Genomic DNA, 20392 nt, shown 5'->3' with positions numbered 1-20392 from the left:
TTCTGGGTCCCTCCCAAACTGCTCTCTAAGTTGGCACTGAGTCTACTCTCCCCCAGAGCTCCCAGAGGAAGGAAAGCACCCAGGGACCCATTTGCACATTCAGCAGGAGCCATGCCCCACCCCCTCAAGCCTGCACTATTTTGGGATTCCTCCCAAATCAAGGACTGAGAGGCCATCTGCTTCCAGGCCTCCATCACCAGCCAAGAGCTAGGCTCCCCTCCCACCTCCCTCCACTTCACAGGGAAGTGTGCCTCCAGTACACGCTGCTAGATCCGTCCCAGCTCTAGACCCAAACACAGTGCAGACCTCATCCAGAAAGCTGGGTTTGGGTCCTGAAGCACAAATCGTCCATCACTGAGCCCTGGGACGCCAGGACAGCAAGATTCCATCTTAAAAAATGGAGCCTGTTCCCAGGAAGAGGGACTGCCTGGCCTGGTGTGGCCTGGCCTGGGGGCTGGAGGGCAGATGGTGTTTCTGCTGGGGCAGGTCCTCCATCTGATCATGTCCCTGAGGGGATGGATCTCAGACCTGGCTGTTCTTAGCGGTCACGTGTGTGCAGGACGCCCCTTTATGGGAGTTGCCCTAGGACAGCCCTGTGAGAGTAGGTGCTATTACCACACCCATTTTACAGCCGAGGAGCTCCAGCCAGGTTCCACAGGCGGGTCCGCTCCCTGTGGGCCTTGTCCAGGGCACCGCCCTCCACCATCTGAGCCGCCCAAGGCAAAGCTCAGAAGGAAATGTGGCTGGGGACGTTGGTCCTGCAGTAAGAGCCATGCGGCTGCGCTGCTCCGCCAGGCCCTGACCCCTCTCTCCCCGCAGAGGAATAGCTCGCTGCCCGACGAGAACAACGTGGCGCAGCTGCAGGAGGAGCTGAAGGCGCTCAAGGTGCGAGAGGGCCAGGCGGTGGCCTCGACGCGGGAGCTGAAACTGCAGCTGCAGGAGCTCTCGGACACCTGGCAGGTGAGGGCCATGTGGGCGCCGGCAGACAGAGCACCCCCCTGGGGCGGTCCCCTCGGGGTCCTTGGGCGGAGGTTGACCGCCGGCCTCTTTACATCACCCCCCAGGCCCATCTGGCCCGCGGCGGCCGCTGGAAGGAGTCCCCACGGAAGCTGGTCCTGGGCGAGCTGCAGGACGAACTGATGAGCGTGCGTCTGCGCGAGGCCCAGGCCCAGGCCGAGGGCCGTGAGCTGCGGCAGCGCGTAGTGGAACTGGAAACGCAGGTGGGCTGGGGGTGGCGGGGCTGCCCGTCGGGGGAGCGGCATGGTGTCAGTGGCAGGCCCCTGGATTAGGCTCTGACCACCGCTGTCCTCCCTTCTCCCTTCCTCCCACCCCCAGGACCACATCCACCGCAACCTTCTGAACCGCGTGGAGGCGGAGCGCGCGGCGCTGCAGGAGAAGCTGCAGTACCTGGCTGCACAGAACAAGGGGCTGCAGACGCAGCTCAGCGAAAGCCGCCGCAAGCAGGCCGAGGCCGAATGCAAGGTACCTTTCCCCCGGGCCCCGCCCTGCCGGTGGCACCATCCCCGAACGCTTCCCTACATGAGGCCCCGCCCCCAACCGCCCCTGCCCGTGGCCCCGCCTCCTGATCCGCCCCTGCCCGCGGCCCCGCCTGCGCCCCCGCCCCCTGACTCGCCCCTCGTCGCGGCCTCGCTCCGCCCACTGACCAGCTCTCCTTTCCCCGACCCCAGAGCAAGGAGGAGGTGATGGCGGTGCGACTGCGGGAGGCCGACAGCATGGCTGCGGTGGCCGAGATGCGGCAGCGCATCGCTGAGCTGGAGATCCAGGTGAGAGGCGAGGGCGGGACCAGGGTCAGGGACTGGGCCGGACCCCCGGCCCAGCCTAGCGCTGACCCCTCGTGACTTGGCCCACCCGGCAGAGGGAGGAAGGCCGCATCCAGGGCCAGCTGAACCACTCAGACTCATCGCAGTACATCCGAGAGCTCAAGGACCAAATCGAGGAACTGAAGGCCGAGGTGAGCCGGCTCGGGGATGCCGGGGACAGGCCTGGGTGTCGTCGGCCCGGGACGAGCCGAACGCCGGTGCCTTGCAGAGGATGTGGCTGGGAGGGCGGGACAGAAGGCCGGTCCACGCCTGCAGCGCCCGTCCCCCGCCCCAGGTGCGGCTGCTGAAGGGCCCGCCGCCCTTCGAGGACCCGCTGGCTTTCGATGGGCTGAACCTGGCGCGGCACCTGGACGAGGACTCGCTGCCTTCGTCAGACGAGGAGCTACTCGGCGTAGGCGTGGGCGCGGCCCTGCAGGACGCGTTGTATCCACTGTCCCCGCGCGATGCGCGTTTCTTCCGCCATCTGGAAAGGCCGGCTAAGGACAGCGAGGGCAGCTCAGACAGCGACCCCGATGAGCTGGCCGCGCCCTACAGCCAGGGCCTGGACAACTGAGTCCGTGCCCCGAGCGCCCGGAGGCGGGAGGCCGCAGCCAGGGGGGCACCCGGGCGGTCCGCGTTCTGCCCCCCACCTGCCGCACTTGACAAACTCCGTGCCCTCTGTGGCTCTGCCACCCCTAAAGCGAGGCCCGGTGAGGCAGCGCAGAGGGCAGGGTCCAGCCTGGGGCTCCTTAGGACCCCAGGGCAGGCTCTCCCTCCTCAGCAGTGTTTACCCATTTTGGTCTGTACCCCTCCGGGCCCTCTGGCATTCTATGGGTGCCTGGAGGGGCTGACTGCCCTCTTAACAGGAGGGCAGAGGGCTGGGGACAGACGACCCAGAGGTCCCAGCACTGAATGAGCAGGCAGCTCCCACCTCCCAGCAGGCTTCCTTCTGGGACAGGGGCGGCACAACTGGGAAGCACCCAGGAGCTAGATGAGGCCTGAGGAAGGAGGGCGCCAGCTCTGGGCTGGACATCAGCACCCCACGACACTCCTTGGAAGGAGGTGACCATTGACTAGCCCCTGGCCGTCTCTAGGGGAATCAGGCTGCTGGGGACAGAAGGCCAGGCCGGCCTCTCCTGCCTGGTGCAGGCACCATGGCCCCTGCAGCAGAAACCAAAGTCCCCCCTACTGTGTGCTGGGCCGCCTGGGGAGTGGGTGGCCAGCGGGAAGTCTCCTTGCTTCTCTGGGGCCAGAGCAGCTTCAAGGAAGTGAAGAGACCCTTCTCCCCAGCACCCTAAATCTTCCTCTGGGAGACACTCGCGCCCCTTATCCTGGCCAGTGATGGAGGGGTATCTCTGTGGGGGTCCTTGGCCTCCATCAGTAGTACTTCCCTTTCTTCCTGTGTCCCCAGCCCCATCCTCAGCCAGGGCCAGGCCCCCGGGCAGGACCTTCCCAGTGGAGCGGCCTCCCCTCACCTCCTCCTGGTGGTCCCGTGGTCTCTGCTGAATCAGAGCTGAGAACGGTGCCAAAATCCAACGATGCCCCCCAGGCCCCTTCCTCCCTGCTCCCCACCCCCCGGGGTCTTGTGACCCTGGGGGCTGACCCCTTCGGTGCTCCTGGAGCCTCCAGTAGAGTAGCGTCACAAGCAATCTCCCTGGCGCTTCCTAGGGTGGGGACCCCTGCTCTGTCCCCGATTCCTGGCCGCCCACTCTTCAGTGTTATGAAGCCTGGGGACTGGGGCAGGCACCCTCGGGGCTCTCCCACACGTCCCCCACACTGCCCACCACCATTTTGCACACTGCCTGTTCACTCCACATGTCGCCCAGGCAGGAAAGATGGAAAATAAAGTGTATTTACAGAGTCACAGACTGGCCTGTGGGCTGGAAGGAGAATCACAAGCAGCGGTGGGTCCCCAGCCCTGGGACAGAAAACCATGCCAAGGGAAGGGATGAGCTCCTCACAGTCTCATAGAATGGGGGTGGGAGAAGACAGAAGGGCATTCGGTTTGGGGGCAGGGCCTGGTTTCCCACCTTGGTGAATCAACTTGGGCCTCTCCTGAAGGAGAGAGGCACGCTGAACTGCTGGGCTTCAGGAAGCCCAGGACCCAGTTGCATGCATTCTGCTCACACTTCCAGGGGCGTCCTGGGGTGCTCTGCCCTGTGCCTGGCTCTGAGGGTGTCTCTAGTAGAGCAGAGAAGACAAGCACTGGGCAGGGGGGAGCTTGCATTAATGTGGTAAGTGCTCAATAGACAAATGTGCAGGGAGATCAGGGAAGGCTTCCTGGAGGAGGTGGTGTCAGGACCTCTTCCAGGGAGAAAAGCATGAAGATCAAACCAGCAGGAGGCATACGGTTCCCAGGAAGGAGGAACAGGAAAGCCTGGGTGTGCAAGATCAAGAAGGGACTGCTCACATCAGGAGAGGGATTTTGGGCTTTGGACTGGGGGCTATGGGGAGCCCATGGAGGGCTTAGGTGAGAGGGCCCCATCAGATGGACCACAGAGTCTGTGAGGGAGGCTAGTGCAGGGAGGACAGTGGGTGGGGGACAGAAAGAGTCCTTTGTAGGATTCTCCACAGAGGTTCGCAGAGTCCCAGCTGTTGGGCAGCAGTGGTAGGGAGGGGGTGGAGGACAGAGCCAGGCCAGGAGTGGCAAGGCAAAGCTTCCTAGAGGCAGAAACTTTTTTTTTTTTTTGAGATGTAGTCTCACTCTGTCGCCCAGGCTGCAGGGCAGTGGCATGACCTCAGTTCACTGCAACCTCCATCTCCTGGGTTCCAGTGATTCTCCTCCCTCAGCCTCCTGAGTAGTTGGAAGTACAGGCACCTGTGACCATACCTGGCTAATTTTTTTTTGTATTTTTAGTAGAGATGGGGCTTCACCATGTTGGCCAGGCTGGTCTCAAACTCCTGACCACAGGTGATCCACCCACCTCAGCCTCCCAAAGTGCCAGGATTACAGGCATGAGCCACCCAGCTTGGTCCCTAGAGGCAGAAGCTTAATTGGGTTCAGGCAGATGCCAGCCAGGGCCTGCCCTCTGCACCCAGTGTGGGCCCACAAAGTACCCCTGCCCCCATGCCAAGTGCCCCATGCCTGCATGACAGCCAAGCAGAGGACATGACCCTGGTTGTCCCATGCACTGTCCTATCATGTGACAGCTCTCCTGGCCACACACATGGTATAGATGTAACCCTGAGACCCTGACAGTCACTGTCCATGCCTCCTGCTCCCACGGTAATTTTACCCCTGCTGGCTCCCCAGGTTGGGGCAGGATCCCAGAGGAACAGTCTGAGGTTCTTCCCTGTCCTTCCTGGCAGCTGGTTTTGAGCCCCTGGATGCCCGGCATGTCAGGAGTCAGCCTTGGGCTTGTTCCAGAGTCTGGAAACAAGGACACCCAGGTCCCCACCCCCACCAGGGCCCAGCTTGAGAGGACCCCTCTATGATTTGCCACAAAACTCTGAATTTGACCGAGGAACTGTGCTGGTGTACTCCTCCTCTAGCTCCCAGGGGTGCAGGTGGCAGCACCCCTCCAGGCCAGAGCCCATTTCTCCTCATCCCCATCTCTGGGATGGGGACAGACAGAGCTTGCTGGTCTGTGACTGACAGGAACTGGGCCATAGGAGGGCATAAGGGTACTGGGTCCAGGGGCAGAGGCAGGGCCGAGGGCGCAATGCCAGATCCCACTGTCTTCTTACCCGCCTGGGGATGTGCCATCATTCTTGGTGCCATGCAGAAGACTCGGTGGGAGGGGGGGAGGGGAGGAAAGGCCTATTGGGGAGGTCTTTGTCAGGGCAGTTGGGAACAGGGAGAGACCAGGCTCGGGCTCAGAGGCTCCAGGGTCAAGGTGACTGAGATGGGGGTTAGAGTTGGGGTTAGTTGGGGGAAGAAGGGCAGGAAACTGATTAGGCATTTGGGAATCTGATAATGCCTGAGGAAGGCAACAGGGAAAGGACGCCTGTGGGGGTGGGATGCCCCATGTGGCACTTTGAGGACACCAGGAGAGAAGGTACAATGTGAGGACTACCCCGTCTCCCACCCAGTCCTGGGAGAGGCCACTTTGTCCTGCAATCCCCTACCAGAGCAGTTGTCCCGGGACCCTACACCCACCGAGGGGACATAGGAAGGGGCCTGCATCCTTGCCTCGGTGCTCTCCGAGCTTCCCACCTGTTCCCCTGGAGTGCCAGTTCCCTGCATCGAGTTTGAAAAGTATTCCAGGCCAGGTGTGGTGGCTCACACCTATAATTCCAGCACTTTGGGAGTCTGAGGCTTGCAGATCACCTGAGGTCAGGAGTTTGAGACCAGCCTGGCCAACATGGTGAAACCGTGTCTCTACCAAAAATACAAAAGTTAGCCGGGTGTGGTGGCACGTGCCTATATCCCAGCTACTCTGGAGGCTGAGGCAAAAGAATCACTTGAACCCGGAAGGTGGTGGTTGCAGTGAGCCAAGATTGCACCATTGCACTCCAGCCTGGGCAAACAGAGCAAAACTTCGTCTCAAAAGACTAACAAATAGGCCAAGCATGGAGGCTCACACCTCTAATCCCAGCACTTTGGGAGGCCGAGGTGGGCGGATTACGAGGTCAAGAGATCAAGACCATCCTGGCCAACATGGTGAAACCCAGTATCTACTACAAATACAAAACTTAGTTGGGCATGGTGGCACGTGCGTCCCAGCCACTTGGGAGAATGAGGCAGGAGAATCACTTGACGCGAGAGGCAGAGGTTGCAGTGAACTGAGATAGCCCCATTACACTCCAGCCTGGTGACAGGGCAAGACTCAGTCCCAAAAACAAAATAAAATAAAATAAAAAATAAATAAATAAAATAGAAAAGTGTTCCAGTCACTCCTTCACCTCGGCCACACACTGGCTCATCTACTTTAGCGCACAGCCCCAGCCAGGCCCCTCCAGCGCCAAAGGTTTCCACCGGAAGTCGGACACCAAGAAGCCCAAGTTAACGCACGCGGATGGGTGCATCGCACCAGATGGCTCGGACTCCGCAGGGACCTGCAGTAGCCCCACCTGGCCTGCCCCTTCTCTCCCACAAGAGGAAAGCCGCTCTTTATCCAGAGCTCCAACCGGTTCTCGCACAGCCCTCAGCAAGGCCTTACCTGGCCTGGTCTCCCGCGCCGCTCAACCCCTGGAGGCCCCCAACCCCGGCCCTCGAGGCAACAGAGAAGGTGTGCAGGCCCCGGTGTCCCAGTTTTATTGCAAACTCAGGTTGTGCGGGATGGGCAATACAGGGGACACGGGGCGGGGCTCGGGGAAGGGGGTGTGTCCTAGACCAAATGGGCGGAGCTCGAGAGGAGGGCCTGGGTCAAAGCTGTGGGTAGGTCTCAAGCCTCCGGGGCCAAAGGCAGGGGTGGAGCTTGGGCCAAAAGACTCAGGCTCTAGGGGGCTGAGACCGATCCACCGAGCGTTTCTCCAGGGCAGTGGAGGCGGGGTCTAAGACAAACAGGCGTAGCCGGAGGATCAGATCCTAAAGCAGGGGTGGGATGTAGCAGGCGGGGCTGTGGTCTGGCTCAGTGGAAGGTCTCCACCTCCACCACGGTCCAGTCACCCTGCGGGGAGGCCACATCGTCCGGAGAGAAGCTTGTGACCGAGGTGATGCTGGCACGGGACTCGTCCAGGGGAGACAGCAGTTCTGCCCAGCGGCCGAGTTCCGCGTCGCTGAGTGCAGCTCGGGCGCTCCCCGTGACGCTACCACCACCCGCGCCTCCTGGGTCCCCGCCGCTGCCGCCAGCGGCACCCTCGGCCGCCGCCAGAAGCAGCGTCCGGCTCAGCAGGTGCTGCACGACGCTCGCCTGCAGCGCCCCCAGTGGCAGCTCGCCCAGGCGCGCCTGCTTCGGGCTCCGGGAGGACGCCGCCGCCCCGGTCCCTGCCGCCGCCTTCCCACCGCCCGCGCTGGGCCCGGGTGCGGGCCCCGGATCCGGGGCGCCTGAGGCGGGGGTCGCCGACTCGGGCCCTTCAGTCTCGTAGATGGTGCACAGACCCTCAGCAGAGCCTGGTCCGGCAGCGGGAGGCCAAGGCAGCTGCGCACCTGCGGGGAGAGACGCCAGGTGGGCCTTGGGCGTGATAAGCCACGCCCCCGTATCAAGGTCACGCCCCCTTGCCTAAGCTCCGCCCCGGACCTAGCTGTCCCGACCACGAGCTGAGAAGCCCCGCCTCCAACCCCACCCACAGCCAGGCCGGGTCTGAGGTGCCTCTTACCTGTGGCTCCGCGGAGCGCCAGCGGTGGAGCGGGGCCTCGGCTCCAGGAGGCCGGGTGGCAGGCGGCGAGCTCTGCGTCGGGAGGCGGGGAGGCTGCAGCACCGCCTTCGGGCCCGCTGTCGTAGCCACGCAGCTCCTCCGGAGTGCTCGTGGCGCTGCTGCTGTGGCCGGCAAGGTCCGGGCCGCTCAGCGTGCTGGACGGGCTGCGCGAGGGCGGCGGCGGCGGGCCAGGGGCCAGCGCCAGGGTCAGCCGTGGACCCGAGACAGAGGTATCTGGACCCGGGGTTGGGGGACGGCGTGGGGCCAGCAGGGTGGGTGAGGAAGGCGGAGAGGGAGGGACCTGCAGGAGGGGCGCGGGTATAGTGGGTGGGGCTTGTGGAGGAGGCGTGGCCAAAGGAGACATTGTGGGTGAGGCGGAGGGAGAGAAAGGGGCCTGCCCAGGGAGTGAGGTAGGGGGAGAGGGAAGAGCCTGCAGAGGAGGCGCGGCCAAAAGAGACATTGGAGGTGAGGCAGGGGGAGAGGGCAGGACCTGCAGAGAAGGTGCGGCCAGAGGGGGTGGGGCCTGTCGAGGGGGCGTGGCCAAAGGAGACACTGTGGGAGAGACAGGGGGAGAGGGTGGGGCCTGCAGAAATACGGCCAAAGGGGGTGGGGTTTGTGGAGGGGGCATGGCCAAAGGAGACACTGTGGGTGAGGCAGGGAGAGAGGAAGGGGCCTGCAGAAGGAACGTGGCCAGAGCAGTTGGGGCCTGTGGAGAGGGTGTGGCCAAGGGAGACAGAGGAGGTGAGGCAGGGGGAAAGGGAGAGGTCTGCAGAGGAGGCAAGGCCAGGGAAGGTGGGGCCTGTGGAGGGGGCGTGGCCAAAGGGGACAGAGGGGGAGAGGGCAGGCCCTCCAAAGGGGGTGAGACTAGAGCAGGTGGGGCTTGTGGAGGAGGCGGGACTATGGAAGATGGAGTCTCCGGAGGGGGCGTGGTCAATGGGGAAGGTGTTGCTTGCAGACGGAGTGGAGCTGGACAAGGTGGAATCTCCAGATGGAGTGTGGACAGGGAAGAAGAAGCTGTCTGCAGAGAGGGCGGGGCTAGGGAAGATTGGGTCTCCATAATGGGCGTGATCAGGGAAGAGGGAGGTGCCTGAGGAGGGTGGGAGGCAAGAGAAGATGGAGCCTGCATAGGGGGTGAAGCAGGAAGAGTAGAGGCCAGCCGAGGAGGCGAGGTCAAAGAAGGTTGGGTTTGACTAGGGGACATCGTCAGGAAAGGTGCGGCCTGCAGACGGGGTGAGCCTAAAGAAGTTGTGGCCTGCAGAGATGACAAACCTGGAGAGGAAGGTGCCTGCAGAGACAGTGAGGTCAGAGAACGTGGAACCTGTATTGGGTGAATGGTCTGGAGAGAGGGCGGAGCCTGCATAAGGGGCGTGGTCAGAGACGGTGGGGCCAGGGGTGAGGGCGGGGCCGACAGAGGCAGTGGGGCCAAAAGAGAGGGAGAAACTAGAGGAGGATCCTGCAGAGAGACTGTGGTCAGAGGAGAGGGAGAGGCCTGCAGAGGCAGTGTGGCCAGAAATGGAGAGTTCTGCGGAGGAATAGTGGCCAGAGTGTGGGGCGTGGCCTGGGGAAGCTGGGGCGATGGGGAAGGACTGGCCTGCGGAGGGGACGTGGTCAGAGCAGAAAGGCCTGGTCGAGGGATTGTGGCCAGGATAGGGGCCGGATTCCCCAGAGATGTTGCTGGAGAAACAGGGCCTTGTAGAGGAGAGATGGCTAACAAAGGAGGTGTGCCCAAGGGAGAGAGGAGAGTCGGAAGAGAGGGCAACGCTGGATTAGCCTGGGTGGGGGGCATACTCTGCAGAGGGGATGAAACTGATGGCGAGAATGGAGCCACAAGAGCGCCTGTGGCCACGGGAGACACGCCTGCTTCTGGAAAGGATGTAACCGGCTTTGTGGGTGGAGCTTGCGAGGGGGGCGTGGCTGGTGGAGAGGGGAGGGTCTGTAGAGAGGGTGGAGCAGAGGGAGAAGGAGGGGCTAGAGGAAGGGGCGTGGCCAGCAGGTAGGTAAGGTTCTGTGGGTGGGGCGCGGCCGGCGGGGTGGGCAGGGCCTGACTTTGGAACAGGGCTGGCGGAGGGGGAGTGACCGGTGGAGAGGGAGGGAACGTCGCTGGCAGGGGAGTGGCTGCATTGCAGGGAGGTGGTATGGGCCTCGCTTTGGTACCCGGTGGAGAGGGTGTGGCCAAATGAGAGGAAGAAAGAGGGCCCAGTGCTGGGGCTGAGTCCTTCTTTGAGGGTGTGGCCTGCGGGTGACGCAGGGCCTGGAGCCCTTTCGACTTGGGCTGCGAGGGATGCGCAGGAGCCCTGGGTGTTCCGCGGGCTGAAGGCCCAGAACGGGCTGGGGAGGAGAGAGGGGTGGTGCTGGAGCTCAGGGGGTGGGAGGCCGGCCTCTGGAGACCCCCACCGGCGCTGGGCCGCCTCCTGGCAGCGGGGCTTGGCTCGGTGGTGCTGTGCTCCGAGGCGCTGCTCACTGATTTCCGGGGACCCTCTGTTGAGGGCCGCGGCCGGGCACTCGGAGCTGGCCGGGGGAGCCCCACCTCGGTGCCCGTAGCCCGGGACCGACGGGCCATGGCCGGGGAGGGGGTTCCTGGGGTAGGCCCAGAAGTGTCTGGAGAAAAAGTAGAAGGCTAAGGGTCACCGATACCTCTGAGCCGGCCCCCCTCGCTGCCAGGAACCCCACTCCTCTCCAGGTCACATACCTCTCCGTGCCCCAGCGCTCAGGGCACTCCTTTTGGGAGCCTCCGTAGCTTTTCCTCTGGCCACAGTTTCCTCTGCTGGGGTCCGGAGTCCCTTCTGGCCAAGAGGGCCTGGCCTGGAGACAGAAGGGGCCACGCTCAAGGTAGAGCCCTAGGTCCTTGTTTGGCTTCCCAAGCCTCTATTTTCCCATCTGTGAAATCGGCATGCGTCCTCTCTAGGACCAATAATGGCTTTCACCCTATTTGTGCCCAGTGACCTGGACACAAGTGCTCCCATGCCCCAACTTGTGTAAAATAAAAGGTTCCAGACTCTGTAATGCTCACCCTGGCTTAGGGGACTGGGGAGAGGGAGCACATTACCTGGTGGTCCCACTGGCACGCCCTAGGCTAGAAACAGGACCTGGGCTGGTGTTCTTGGCAGGAGGAACACGATCGCCCCTCCCAGGGGGTGGGGGTCTGGAGGCTGCGGGGAGAAGGCCGAGTCAAAGGTGCCCCAGAAAGCTGGTGGAGGGGGGACGGGGCAGGTAGTAGGAGCAATAGGGAGGGAAGATGGGGTCAGAGCTGAGGAAGGAGGCTGGGGTACCTGGGTTCCGAGAACTTGTCCCAGCACTCCGAGTTGGTCCCGCCCTGGGAGCAGACTCGGGAATAGTGGCCCCGCCGGTGCCCCCAGCTCTCTCTGCCATACGCCTTCGCCCCGCAGCTTCCGCAGCTCCCAGAACTCGGAGGGCTGCGGGGGTTACTGGGGGAGGGGGTCGAGGAGAGCCTGGAGGCCTGGGGGTCAGAAGTCCAGGAAGGCGAGCAGCTGGTGTCCGCGCGGCGCCCCCTGCCTTCACCTTGTCCCTCTTGTCCATCTTGCACCTGAAGAGACAAACCGGTCCTCATCCCAGGTCCTGGACAGCTATGCCGCCTCCAGACACCTGGACCCTGGCACCTCGATGCCCTTTCCCAGCATCGCCAACCATGGACACCCAAACCTCGGCCTCAGCTTCCATCCGCTCTGCTCCCACACACCCACACCCACTCACCAGCCCCGCTGCTCTTCGCTGTCCCCAAGTCCCAACCCCCACCACTTTTCCCCAAAGCGGAGAGGCCCTGCCCACCCCAGCCCGCCGCCTTCCCCGCCTCCCCCGCCTCGGCTCCAATTCAGGACCGACCTCCACACTCCTACCCCTTGCCCCCTCAGGGATCCATACCGCCAGCCTCTAGAGCAGGGGACTACCACAAGCTCCAGATGCGGGAGACCGAAGTGCACGCTCGGGTCTCCCCGCCACCCTTCAGCGGCCTCCCCCGGCCTTCCCGAGGGATGCCTGCACCTGCCGGGAGGCAGAGCGGCCCCGCTGCCCGCGAACGGGCTCCGGGAGACAAAGAGCTGCGTCCGGGCCCGACCCCTCCCCCAGCCGGGCCTGGCCCGCACCCGGCCTCTCCACCTGCTCACGTCGCGCTCACCTCTGGCTCCGGCCTCCCGCCGCTCCTCCTCGCAGGGTCGCCTGGGGTGGGGCCCGGGCCGGAGCGATGCTGCGGCCGCCAGCGGCGAGGAGGCGAGGCGAGGGGAGGGGGCTGCAGGCGGCGGCGCCGGGGTAGCCGAGCCGGTCCCGCCCCTCGCGCGCGGGCGGGGGAGCCGGGGGCGCGCGCTCGATCCGGGAGCGCGGCCGGCGGAAGCGCGCCAAGGGGGATGGGGGAGAAGCGCACGTTGGAGAGAGGGACGGCTTCTCTTCGGTCCGGGAGAAGCCTGTTTCCCCTGCTGCGCCTGAGGACCCCAGAGAGTTAACGATTGGGACTGGGAGCAAATCCCTGGGGTCCTCCACTGTCCTCCCCAACACATACACCTGCCCCGACCAACACCACAACCACCTGGCGACCAAGGACTGTCTGGACGCGGATAGGCTGGGCCCTGGCAACCAGGAGGCGGTACCACCGCGCCGCTGGCCCACCAACCAATCCGGCCGCTCAGTGGCTGTGGCACTGTCCTGTCCTTCGCGTCTGTGAAAGCCAGGCCGCCCAGGGTCTCTGGAGGGCAGCTGCTCCCCTCACACCCTAAGGTGTTCCCCAGACCCCAGGAAACCCCTTATCTGATTGGGGGTTCGGGGGACTGCTAGGAGAATGCTGCCCTGGGAATTTCAGGGATGCAGAGTAGACCCCAGACTTTGGGGAAGAGAGAAAGAAAAGAGGACTAGGAGGGAGAGCGACAAGGGACACAGAATCTAGTGAGAGGTGACCCAGGCGTCTTGCAGGGTAGAGCACCCCACCCTCCACACCCTCCCAGCTCAAGGGAGGTCAAGTCAGCAGAGGCATCCTGGCAGAGCTGGGCTTCCGGAGGACAAGGTTATGTCGACCTGGGAGGTGTGAAAACAAGTACATAAGGCCAGGTGCGGTGGGTCACGCCTGTAATCCCATCACTTTGGGAGGCTGAGGCGGGAGGATCATTGACTCAAAAGTTCCAGGCCAGCCTGGCCAACATGGTGAAACCCCATCTCTACCAAAAAATACAAAAATTAGCCGGGTGTGCTGGGGAGCGCCTGTAATCCCAGCTACTTGGGAGGCTAAGGCAGGAAAATCACTTGAACCCAGGAGGCGGCGGTTGCAGTGAGCCAACATTGTGCCATTGCACTCCATCCTAGGTGGCAGAGCAACTGTCTCCAAAAAAAAAAAAAAAAAAAAAAAACAAGTTCATGAAGGGCAGAGAATATCCTGTACAAGTGTCCCAGCCCAGCCAGAGCAAGTGGAAGGTGCCTTGTTGGTGACTTCAGCCAGAGCAGGGGACTCCGCTGGAGAGCTGTGCTCCAGGACTGTGGCATGAAGAGGGTGGGAGCCTGAAGGTGGAGATGGCGATTCCTCAGGTCCCTCTCCATATAAGGAGAGTCTGGCCTTGTCACCTCTGTCGCCCAAGTCCCCTCCTCATATGGCCTCCATGAGTTTTCCACCTGGATGTCTCATCCCTTCAGACTCACAGCCACTCCTTACCCTATTCCAGAAAACCATCACCCTCTGCCCCATCGACACCCTATTGAAAGCTCATATGCACAGTTCACTCCCCCCTGAACTTCAGGGGGCCTCCATGCACAGGAAACGGATAATGCAACTTGACATTGGGTGAACTGGGGTGGAGTGGGGGAAATTGTGCCCATTTGAGGTTGCAGAAATGGAGGGTAGAGAAAAATGGCAGAACTGGATATCCTGCTTTGGCCTCCAGATTGGATCATTCTAGGCCTTATCTTCTCCCTCAGTTTACCAGTGATCACCAGTGTGAACCCCTTGTGGCATGACACCAGTCTGTTTCCCTGTCTATCCACCCACACCCACTGCCTCCTCCCAAGTCACATCCACCTACACGGATCCCTGCCCTCCTATTTATTTTTTTATGTAGAGACCAGGTCTCGCTCTGTCACCCAGGCTGGAGTGCAGTGGCATGACCTTGGCTCACTGCAACCTCTGCCTCCCAGATTCAAGTGATTCTCCTGCCTCAGCCTCCTGAGTAGCCAGAACTACAGGTGCTTGCCAGCACACCCAGCTAAATTTTTGTATATTTAGTAGAGACGGGGTTTCACCATGTTGGCCAGGTTGGTGTCAAACTCCTGACCTCGTGATCTGCCCACCTCGTCCTCCCAAAGTGCTGGGATTACAGGCATGAGCCACAGCACCTGGCCTATTTATTTATTTTTGAGACAGGATCTCACTCTGTCATCCAGGCTGGAGTGCAGTGACACTATCATCACAGCTTCACAGCTCACTGCAGCCTCGAACTCCCAGGCTCCAGTGATACTCCCACCTCAGCTTCCCAAGTAACTGAGACTATTTGGGAGGCTGATGCAGGTGGATCACTTGAGGACAAGAGTTCCAGACCAGCCTAGCCAACATGCTGAAACTTCATCTCTACTAAAAATACAAAAAATTAGCTGGGTGTGGTGGCACATGCCTATAGTCCCAGCTACTCAGGAGACTGAGGCACTAGAATCACTTGAACCCAGGAGGCAGAGAGCCGAGATCATGCCACTACACCCCAGCCTGCATGACAGACCAAGACTCCTTCTCAAAACCAAAACAAAACAGGCTGGATGCAGTGGCTCACGCCTGTAATCCCAGCACTTTGGGAGACTGAGGCAGGTGGATCATGAGGTCAAGAGTTTGAGACCAGCCTGGCCAACATGGTGAAAACCCATCTTTACTAAAAATACAAAAAGTAGCCAGGCATGGTGGTGTGCACGTGTAATCCCAGCTACTCGGGAGGCTGAGGCAGGAGAATCGCTTGAACCCGGGAGGTGGAGGTTGCAGTGAACTGAGATTGCGCCACTGTACTCCAGTCTGGGTGACAGAGCAAGACTCCATCTCAAAAGGAAACAAACAAACAAAAAAACCAAGTAGCTGGGACTAAGGGCCACCCCATCAAGCCAGGCTGTTTTGTTAATTTTTTTTTCATCTTCCTTCCCTGCCCCCTCACCAAGCTAAGTTTTAAATTTTTTGTAGAAGAACAGGGTCTCGATATGTTGCCCAGACTGGTCTTGAACTCCTGGGCTCAAGTAACACTTCCACCTCAGCCTCCCGAAGTGCTGGAATTACAGACAGGAGCCACCTCACTCAGCCTCTCCTGTCTTCTGACTGTGATGCAAGGGTTCCTCCAGGGTACACGAAACCCGCCCCGTAATTAATTGGGATCTGGACTCTGCCCTCTTATAAAAACACTCCCAAAACCTCCATCCACATGAGGGATGAGTAACATGAATCAAAGTGTCCCCTACAATGGAATGAAACTTGGCAATAGAAAGGAACAGACTACAGCTATGCTCAAAACAGGGACTAATCTCAAAAGCACGCTGAACAAAAGAAGCCACAAAAAGCACACACTGTATGATTCCATTTATAGAACATTCTAGAAAACACAAGCTAATCTGTAGTGACAGACAGCGCATCAGTGGTTGCTTGGAACAGGCTGGAAGGGATGCTGGATGAACTACCCAGCATAGCCACTGGCTCAGGTGAGGGCCAGGCAACTGTAGTCCCAGCTACTGGGAAGGCTAAAATGGGAGAATCCCCTTGAGCCCAGGAGTTTGAGGCCAGCCAGGGAAACATAAGGAGACCCCATCTGTAAAAGAAAAATAAATAAATAACAAATACATATATATTTTTAAAGTGTGAGTTTTTTTGTTTGAGACAGAGTCTTGCTGTGTTGCCCAGGCTGGAGTGCAATGGTTCAATCTCAGCTCACTGCAACCTCCACCGTCCAGGTTCAAGCAATTCTCCTGCCTCAGCCTCCGAAGTAGCTGGGATTACAGACATGTCCCACCATGCACAGCTAATTTTGTATTTTTAGTAGAGATGGGGTTTTGCCATGTTGGCCAGGCCAGTTTCGAACTCCTGACCTCAAGTGATCCACCCACCTTGGCCTCCCAAAGTGCTGGGATTACAGTTGTGAGCCACTGGGCAGGAATAATACATACTTTGTTTAAGCTAGTAAATTTGGGGGTAATTTATTACAAAGTCATAGTTAACTCACATTCTAAAATCTTAGAAGCTGGGTAGTAAGTAACAAGTACTGAAGCTGGGCGTGATGTCTCATGACTGTAATCTGAACACTTTGGGAGGCTGAGGAAGGCAAGTGAATCACCTGAGGTCAGGAGTTTGAGACCAGCCTGGCCAACGTGATAAAATCCCATCTCTATCAAAAATACAAAAATTAGCCAGGTGTGGTGGCCAGTGCCTATAATCCCAGCTACTCAGGAGGCTGAGATAGGAGAGTCGCTTGAACCCAGCAGGTGGAGGTTGCAGTGGGCCAAGATTGAACCACTGCACTCCAGCCTGGGAGACAGAGAAAGACTCCGTCTCAAAAAAAAAAAAAAAAAAGCTTATTTCAGCATGTGGTTGCAAACAAATCCCCAGGGGATGAATCCCAAGAAGCCTCTCAGAAGACAGGAAGTAAGCTGGGCATGGTGGCTCATGCCTGTAATCCCAGCACTTTGAAAGGCCAAGATGGGAGGATCTGCTTGAGCCCAGGAGTTTGAGACCAGCCTGGCCAACATAGCAAGACCCTGTCTCTACAATAAATAAATAAATAATTCACCAGATGTGGTGGTGCATGCCTGTGGACCCAGCTACTTGGAAGAGTGAGGCAGGAGGATCAACTGAGGCAGGAGGATCACCTGAGGCCAGGAGTTCAAGGCTGCAGTGAGCTAGGATCATGCCACTGCATGCCAGCCTGGACAACAGAGGGAGGAAAAAAAGAGGAATGAAGAAGAAGGAGGAGGAGGAGGAGAAGGGGGAGGAGGAGGAGGGGAAAGAAAGAGGAAGGAAGGAAAGAAGAAAAAGAAGAGAAAAAGGAAAAGAAGAAGGTCGGGTTTGGTGGTGCATGCCTGTAATTCCAGCACTTTGGGAGGCTGAGGCAGGAAAATTGTTTGAACCCAGGAGGTGGAGGTTGCAGTGAGCCCAGATCGTGCCATTGCACTCCAGCCTGGGCAGGACTCTTATCTCAAAAAATAAAATAAAGAGGAAGACAGGAAGAATTACTCCAAAGGAGAGACAAGCTTTCTCACAGGTCCCTTCCTTAAAGAGGTCTTCAAGGAAACCCTTATCCCCTGCTACCCCTTCACCTTGTTTTCTTACATACACAACAGTTGTCACTAACTGGCAATACCTTGTTCTTTCTTTCTTTTTTTTTTTTTTAGACAGAGTTTCTTGTTGCCCAGGTTGGAGTGCAATGGCTCAATCTTGGCTCACCACAACCTCTGCCTCCTGAGTTCAAGCAATTTTCCTGCCTCAGCCTCCCCAGTAGCTGGGATTACGGGAGTGTGCCACTAATTACATCCAGCTAATTTTGTATTTTTAGTAGAGATGGGGTTTCTCCATGCTGGTCAGGCTGGTCTCGAACTCCCGACCTCAGGTGATCTGCCCACCTCAGCCTCCCCAAGTGCTATGATTACAGGTGTGAGTCACCTCGCCCAGCCTTGTTTGTTTTTAAGAGCTGTGTTGGGCTGGGTGTGGTAGCTCACGCCTGAAATCTCAGCACTTGGGGAGGCCGAGGCAGGTAGATCACCTGAGGTTGGGAGTTTGAGACCAGCCTGACCAGTGAGGAGAAACCCCATCTCTACTAAAAGTACAAAATGAGCCGGGCATGGTGGTGCATGCCTGTAATCCCAGCTACTTGGGAGGCTGAGGCAGGAGAATCACTTGAACCTGGGAGGCAGGGGTTGCAGTGAACTGAGATAGTGCCTCTGGCACTCCAGCCTGGGCAAAAAGAGCAAAACACCATCTCAAAAAAAAGAAAAAAAGCTGAGTGCAGTGGCTCATGCCTGTAATCCCAGCACTTTGGGAGGCCGAGACAGGAGGATCACGAGATCAGGAGTTTGAGACCAGCCTGACCAATATGGTGAAACCCCATCTCTACTAAAAATACAGAAATTAGCTGGGTGTGGTGTCGGGCACCTGTAATCCCAGCTACTCAGGAGGCTGAGGCAGGAGAATCACTAGAACCCAGGAGGTGGAGGTGGTGGTGAGCCAAGATCGTGCTGCTGCACTCCAGCCTGGGTAACAGAGCAAGACTTTGTTTAAAATAAGGAGCCAGTTCTGTGTGGCCACCCAGGCTGGAGTGCAGTGGTGCAATCATGGCTCCCTGTAGCCCCCAGCTCCTAGGCTCAAGCGATCCTCCTGTCTCAGCCTCTCGAGTAGCTGGGACTACAGGTGCACACCCCCACAACTGGCTCATTTTTATTCACCTATTTACTTATTTTTGAGATGGAGTCTTGCTCTGTCTCCCAGGCTGGAGTGAAGTGGCGCCATCTCAGCTCACTGTAATCTCTGCCTCCCAGGTTCAATCAATTATCCTACCCCAGCCTCCCAAGTAGCTGGGATTACAGATATGTGCCATTATGCCAAACTAATCTTTCTATCATTTTATTTATTTATTTATTTATAGAGATGGGATCTCACTATGTTGCTCAGACATATCTCAAACTCCTGGGCTCAAGCGATCCACCCACCTCGGTCAGCCTCCCAAATTGCTGGGATTAAAGGCATGAACCATCTCACCTGGTGTCCTTCATTTGTTTACAAGCTTAGTGTCTCTCTCTTAGGACCGAAGCGCTCACAGAGTCGGGAGCCCTGCTCATCTTGTTCTGCAAGGAAGCTTCAGGTGCTTACAGACAACAGGTGCTCTTAAAGATCTACTAAATGTGCAAGGAACGTTTGTCTTTGGACTCCCTGTGGTGGTGCCCAGAGGGTCCCTGACTTACGAGTTTCCAACCCTAGAAGGTTCAGGTCTCATGCCGTCTGAGACCTGGTCAATGTCAGGACTTCTTTTACCCTGTGAGGGATGACTTTCCCTCTCCCACCCTAAGTCCAGGTAGGAACATTTCTGTGGATGGTTTTTGTTTTGTTTTGTTCTGTTTCGAGATGTAGTCTCGTTCTGTCACCCAGGCTGGAGGGTGGTGTCCTCGATCTTGGCCCACTGCAACCTCTGCCTCCCGTGTTCAAGCGATTCTCATGTCTCAGCTTCCCAAGTAGCTGGGATTACAGGCTCGAGTCACTACGCCCAGCTAATTTTTTATTTTTAGTAGAAACAGGGTTTCACCACGTTGGCTAGGCTGGTCTCAGGTGATCTGCTCACCTTGGCCTCCCAAAGTGCTGGGATTACAGGTGAGAGCCACCATGCCCAGCCCAACTCTTCAGCACCCGGTATTCTTAGGCAGTCTCCCATCCAAGTACTAATCAGGTCTGACCCTGCTTAGTTTCCAAGATCAGACAAGATCAGGCACTTTCAGGGTGTTATGGCCATAGACATATCCATGGTGTTTCAGATCGAGAGCCAATCAAGGTCCAGCTCCACAGGTTTGCTCATCTAAGACTCAGCTCAGGCCTCCCTAGGTGGGGTGGCCAGGGTGGGGGTGGGGAGGCAGGGAAGCTGGCCTCTGAGAGCCCTCTAGCCACTGTGGTCCCCCACCCCCCACCTGGAGGGCAGGTCACACGGTTAGACAGGTGGGCATCCCCACTCTATTCAGCTTCCATGGGTTCAGCCCAGTTCCTGCCCCATGGCCAGAGCACCAAGGGAGAAGCCCTCTCCTCCCCTCTCCTCTCCTCTCGTCCCCCAATTCCACACCCAACACCTGAAGACTCAAGTCACCTGTGCCTTGATTGGGCTTTAAGGCCAGGTGACTGGGCCTTGGGGAGCTGGAGGAAGCCTTTCCACACTTTTTTTTTTTGAGACAGGGTTTTGCTTGGTCACCCAGGCTGGAGTGAGGCGGCATGATCATAGCTCGCTGCAGCCTCTCAACTTTCCAGATTCAGGTGATCCTCCCACCTCAGCCTCCAGAGTAGCTGGAACTACAGGCACACACCACCACACCTGGCTAATTTTTAAAATTTTGTTTTTGTAGGTTTTAAAGTTTTTGGTAGAGCTACGGTCCTACTATATTTTTGAGGCTGGTTTCAGACTCCTGGGCCCAAGATATCCTTCTGCCTCAGCCTCCCAAAGTGTTGGGATTACAGGAATGAGTCACAGAGCCGGACCTCCACTCTTTCTTGACAAGGTCTGTAAGACCAGGTTCCCAGAAGGGTGGTGATAGAATGGCTTTGGGAGTTCAGGGTCTCCAGCTTTCTCAGTTTCCCCTAGGGTCCAGGCAGACTGCACAGTTGCAAAGTTCTAAGACCCCCGCATCTCCCGCCA

The 20392-nt window shown here is 58.8% G+C and overlaps 2 protein-coding genes and 1 pseudogene across 5 annotated transcripts in view; 1 reads left to right on the top strand and 2 right to left on the bottom strand.

Moving 5' to 3' along the window:
* EVI5L (ecotropic viral integration site 5 like) overlaps nt 1-3684 on the top strand; it is a 32754-nt gene extending 29070 nt beyond the window's left edge. For 2 of the 4 annotated variants that reach the window (XM_032251969.1, XM_032251968.1), the window contains exons 15-20: nt 820-960; nt 1065-1220; nt 1336-1482; nt 1689-1784; nt 1877-1972; nt 2116-2394. In XM_032251969.1, the coding sequence (XP_032107860.1) occupies nt 820-960; nt 1065-1220; nt 1336-1482; nt 1689-1784; nt 1877-1972; nt 2116-2394 (915 nt within the window). Of the gene's footprint in view, nt 1-819; nt 961-1064; nt 1221-1335; nt 1483-1688; nt 1785-1876; nt 1973-2115 lie in introns of all 4 variants that reach the window. The other 2 variants (XM_032251970.1, XM_032251967.1) reach the window with 2 other exon arrangements.
* Nucleotides 3655-12606, bottom strand: PRR36 (proline rich 36). The gene is made up of 7 exons (XM_032251966.1): nt 12193-12606; nt 11330-11604; nt 11107-11209; nt 10750-10862; nt 8022-10658; nt 6923-7851; nt 3655-4197 (listed from the first exon to the last, which is right to left on the bottom strand). Exons 2-6 carry the CDS (start codon nt 11595-11597, stop codon nt 7334-7336), a joined length of 3639 nt encoding a protein of 1212 aa, XP_032107857.1. The 5' UTR covers nt 11598-11604; nt 12193-12606; the 3' UTR covers nt 3655-4197; nt 6923-7333.
* A 6783-nt stretch (nt 12607-19389) lies between these two features.
* On the bottom strand, nt 19390-19508 carry LOC116532924 (annotated as a pseudogene).
* Between the last annotated feature and the right edge of the window lie 884 nt (nt 19509-20392).

This window comes from Sapajus apella, unplaced genomic scaffold (assembly GCF_009761245.1).
Source record: "Sapajus apella isolate SASKATOON/1434 unplaced genomic scaffold, GSC_monkey_1.0 scaffold77, whole genome shotgun sequence".
Taxonomy (NCBI): Eukaryota; Metazoa; Chordata; class Mammalia; order Primates; family Cebidae; genus Sapajus; species Sapajus apella.
The sequence above is the reverse complement of the archived record's forward strand: the minus strand, read 5'-3'. Positions and strand labels throughout refer to the sequence as shown.

Excerpts from the sequence above, each read along its gene's own strand:
- PRR36 (XM_032251966.1), bottom strand. The coding sequence starts at position 11,597 with ATGGACAAGAGGGACAAGGTGAAGGCAGGGGGCGCCGCGCGGACACCA. Across the intron at positions 11,210-11,329 it reads GACAAGTTCTCGGAACCCAG|CCTCCAGACCCCCACCCCCT; the intron begins GTACCCCAGCCT and ends TTCTCCCCGCAG. Across the intron at positions 10,659-10,749 it reads GAGCGCTGGGGCACGGAGAG|ACACTTCTGGGCCTACCCCA; the intron begins GTATGTGACCTG and ends CTTTTTCTCCAG.